Below are 4,296 nucleotides of genomic sequence, written 5' to 3'. Positions count from 1 at the left end.
GTTTCCTCAACAATATAATGGGGGTAATAATAGCATCCATTTCTCAGTCATTTGATAAAGATCAAATGAGATAATGGTTGTAAAGTGCTTAGGACAGTGTCTCATAAGAACTTAGTAAATTCTTTTTTCCCAACATAAGGGATCCTGTGAGTCTTTTTTTTCTTTATCTCTTTTTTTTAGTGAAATACAGGAACTTGCCTAACATATATGCATCTGTTACCTTAAACACCTGGACATAACCACTGATGAAATTTATTTTACTTGTATGTGTACATTTGTTAAAAAATATTTTTGACACTACCTCTTTCATTATTTATTTTATTAATTTTTTCAATTACATGTAAAAAAATGTTGACAGTTGTGTTCTGATATTGTTTGACTCATTTTCTCTTTTCTCCTCACCTCCGGTGGTAAATAGTCTGATAAAGGTTATACCAGTGCTTCTTGCATCATTTCTAATGGTAAAATAGAATTCAATTACATTTATATAACAAGTTTTTTTTCTACCAGTCTTTAACATAGTCAGTTTTTAGTTGTTTGCCTCTACCAAAAACCAGGCACAATATTTTTATAAAGTTGTACTTTCCCTTCTAACTCAAGTAGAAACTTTTCATGTAATTTACTCAAGGAAGTTATGGCTTTGGCAGGAATCTCTACATCTCCTTTTGTAACTTGCATAGAAATCTATCATTAAATAAGATAGCATCACCTCCTTGTCTATTGGAGTGAATATCACAGGTTTTTATTGATTTATGCTTGTTATACTTAAAAGACTGAGAAAATAAAGAATATCACAGGCAAACCATCCCTTAAATGATTTATTACTTATTTACTACTATATTCCAGATCCCTAAAGATTGTGGAATTCTTAATAATAAAATTAAGGCCAAGAGAATATCAATAATTATCAACTCAGATTCTTCCAAACCTACAAAATCTTAGGATTCATTTAAACTCAAAACAAAGGAATACTTGATCAATACATTAATAGGGAACAAGAAGACTTTTGTATACAATATTCAGCAGTGGAATGTATCCTTAACTTTTCATAATTAACTGAAAGATGTAGAAAATATAAGCTTATTGTTAAGTGATTATTTAAAAGAAAACTTGTTTAATTCTACAGAACAGAATATGAACTTACAAATTATTTTGCAAAGTTTTATCTGCCACTTCTAAATCATAATCATTCAATATTCCTTGAAAAATATAACATAAATAACTCTTGAGTGACCCTCTGCTAATGAACATAAGAAGTAACAAAAAAGAGGGAGACATGTCAAAACAATACAAATCAAAAATTATTTATTGAGCTATGTTAGAGGCACTATATTAAGCTCTGGGAATACAAAAAGACAAAACAAAAGAAAAAATTAATTTTAAAAATTCTTGATTTCAAGGAGTTCACAAGTCTAATAGGGAAGACAACATGAAATCAACCATATACAAACAGGATAAGTTGGGGATAATCAATATATGGAAGACATTGATGTTAATTGGGATAAGGAATGTTTTGTTTTGTTTTGGTTAGGTTTTTGCAAAAGGTAGGATTTTAATGGGAACTTATAGGAATTAGGGAAGTGTGTGGACAGAGGTGAGTAGATAAGAAAATTGTGGCATTGGAGATACTTTATTAAAATACATGGATTTGGGAGATGGAATATCCTGTGAGGAAGAAGAGCAAGTAGAAAAACTACTTTATTAGTTCACTGTGAGAATTAAGTTGCAAAAGATATCGAAAAGTAGTATAGACCCAGATAAAAGTTGAAGAAGGATTTCCTGTAGATGATGAGATACTCTAGATGTTCCTATTTGTGAATGGTATTAATGTTGATTATATCAAACTCTAGGACACTGCATGGTCTCCAAGAAGAGACAAAGCTCAAAGAAGTTTGGCTTATCCATCCAAATAAAAAAGATCAAATGGATAAAGAATGTATATTTTCCATAATACAATAAAATATTAGTAGACAATCTATAGAGCTCATCCATCAGTATATATAAACATTTCAGGCATTACAAATGGAAAATTAGTTGGGCCCAGATTAGAGAAGCAAGAGGAACAGAGGGTGAATTCCCTTCATGAGATTGGCAAGCTCCTTTACTGATTCCAAGCTTTCATAAGATAAAAACTTATCTAAAAAGATAAGTATCTAGATTCTACTGATATTGCTATGTGGTATTAAGACATGAAACAACTGTTTCTGAAAGCTAAAAAAGTATATTATACAGAGGCATATAATGAGTGTGAGCAGGCTATAATATATCCAATGAGCATTTCTGAAGGAGGACAAGAGTATAGGATGCCATCAAATAATTAGATGATAGAAAGAGAGGTTGCTTGTTTAAGTGTCAAGAACAATGGATGACCAGTGAATATCTAAAAGGCTCCACTAGTAACTTTATGATATCAAAAGAAAATGAGCAACAATCCCTGCAAAATAAGTGCAGATTTATGGGAGGACTTGTACAAGAGTTACAGAGAAAAGACAAACAGAGATGAGATACAATTTATATTTCTAGAGAAAGCTATGAAAGAATGAAGTCTCAGATCCATTTGAGACTCCTGAGTATACCCACCACTTCACACTAAACCTTACATATTGTGTATACTGTGTATCTATTTATTAAATTAACTCTTAATCCTTTGGGATCTGTAAAACATTTACTTTTATTTATTCCCTTTGAAACCTAGTGTTCCCCAGCCTTCTGGTTTGGGAAGAACATTTGCATCACTCGATCACGGATCTGTTTTGTTTTCACACCATAGATTAAGGGGTTAACTGTAGGAGGCACCAGAAGGTAGATGCTGGCAAAGATGATGTGGATGGATGGGGGCACTTTCTTACCAATGCGATGGGTGAGGAAGCTAAACAAAGCAGGTATGTAGGAGACCAGAATTGTGGAAACATGGGCAGCACATGTGCCCAGGGCTTTAGATCGAGCTTCCTTGGAGGAGAGTCTGAAGACAGCCTGGAGGATTTTGATGTAGGACACGGTGATTAGACCTAGGTCTATTACCATGACAGAGAGTGCAACAGAGATGCCATATGCTCTATTGATGAGGGTGTTTGCACATGCCAATTTAACTATGGCCATATGTTCACAGTAGGCATGTTTGATGATATACTTGGTACAGAAGGGTAGTCTTAATATGAGAAGGGGACAAGGTAAGACCATAATAATGGCCCGGGCAGTCCCAACCACTCCCATTCTAATGACCAGAGAGGTAGTCAGAATAGTGCCATAGTGAAGTGGGTGGCATATGGCCACATATCGGTCAAAGGCCATACATACCAATAGGGCTGACTCGATGATGGAGAAGGTGTGGATAAAGTACATTTGAGCCACACAGGCATCAAATTCAATGAAGTGGGCATTCAACCAGAATATGCTGAGCATCCTGGGGGCTGTGGAAGAAGCAACAGCCATATCATTGAGGCCCAGCATACAGAGAAAGTAAAACATGGGCTGGTGGAGGCTGGGCTCCGACTTGATTGTGAAGATGATGAGGGTGTTCCCCAGTAGGGTCAGAGTATATAGGAGGAAGATAGGGATGCTGAACCAGCAGTGAAAGGCCTCCAGTCCAGGAATCCCAACCAAGAAGAAAGCAGAGAAGCTGTGTTCTGTTGAGTTTTTGACCATGATGAAATCTCAGGGACTGCATGCTCAGGTTCTGATTATCTGGTATAATCCAGTACTATTCAGAAGAATGGAGAATATCACAGACAGATGCTTAGACAAATAAATGTTAGAATCCACTAGGCTAAAATCAACAACCCTGAGGCCCAAGAAAATTGTAGCCAGTGACCACATGATTCAGAGGCTCTTGATGAGAGATATTTACAGTGCTTTTAACCATAATAATAAAAATGAGGAAGGTAAGAATTCATCATCATTGAAATGAAGGGAGGAGAAAGTTGTATTGCACAAATCCCTGCTCATATGTGGTTTCCAATATAGTGTTATTTTCAAAGTGGTTGCTTCAGTTCCTGCTTTAGTTTCCATTTTATGTTCAGTAGCAAATAAAATATAAGTAAATCTCATTAAAGTTGTGATGATTAAACTTATCTAGATAGGCTGATTTTGGGGGAAGAGTATCAGTTTGTTGATTATATCATTTTATTGGTTTGGCCACCATCATAGGCAATACAATGACATAGGTCCATGTTCCTTTGTCAATGACCAAAGGTTGACCAATTAGATAAATAGAGGTTTGAGGAGTTCACTTTTCAGCCCCTCCTTTGAACATCCTAAGACATCTCTAATTGTTTGAGAGAAAATTAACATATATAC

General features: G+C 35.1%; 1 protein-coding gene across 1 annotated transcript; it reads right to left on the bottom strand.

The window, feature by feature from the left end:
- Positions 1-2,691: 2,691 nt before the first annotated feature.
- Positions 2,692-3,645, bottom strand: LOC100021749 (olfactory receptor 52P1-like). The gene has a single exon (XM_016433257.2). It carries the CDS (start codon positions 3,643-3,645, stop codon positions 2,692-2,694), a length of 954 nt encoding a protein of 317 aa, XP_016288743.1.
- Positions 3,646-4,296: the final 651 nt, after the last annotated feature.

This window comes from Monodelphis domestica, chromosome 4 (assembly GCF_027887165.1).
Source record: "Monodelphis domestica isolate mMonDom1 chromosome 4, mMonDom1.pri, whole genome shotgun sequence".
NCBI lineage: Eukaryota > Metazoa > Chordata > Mammalia > Didelphimorphia > Didelphidae > Monodelphis > Monodelphis domestica.
This window is presented reverse-complemented; position numbering and strand designations above follow the sequence as displayed.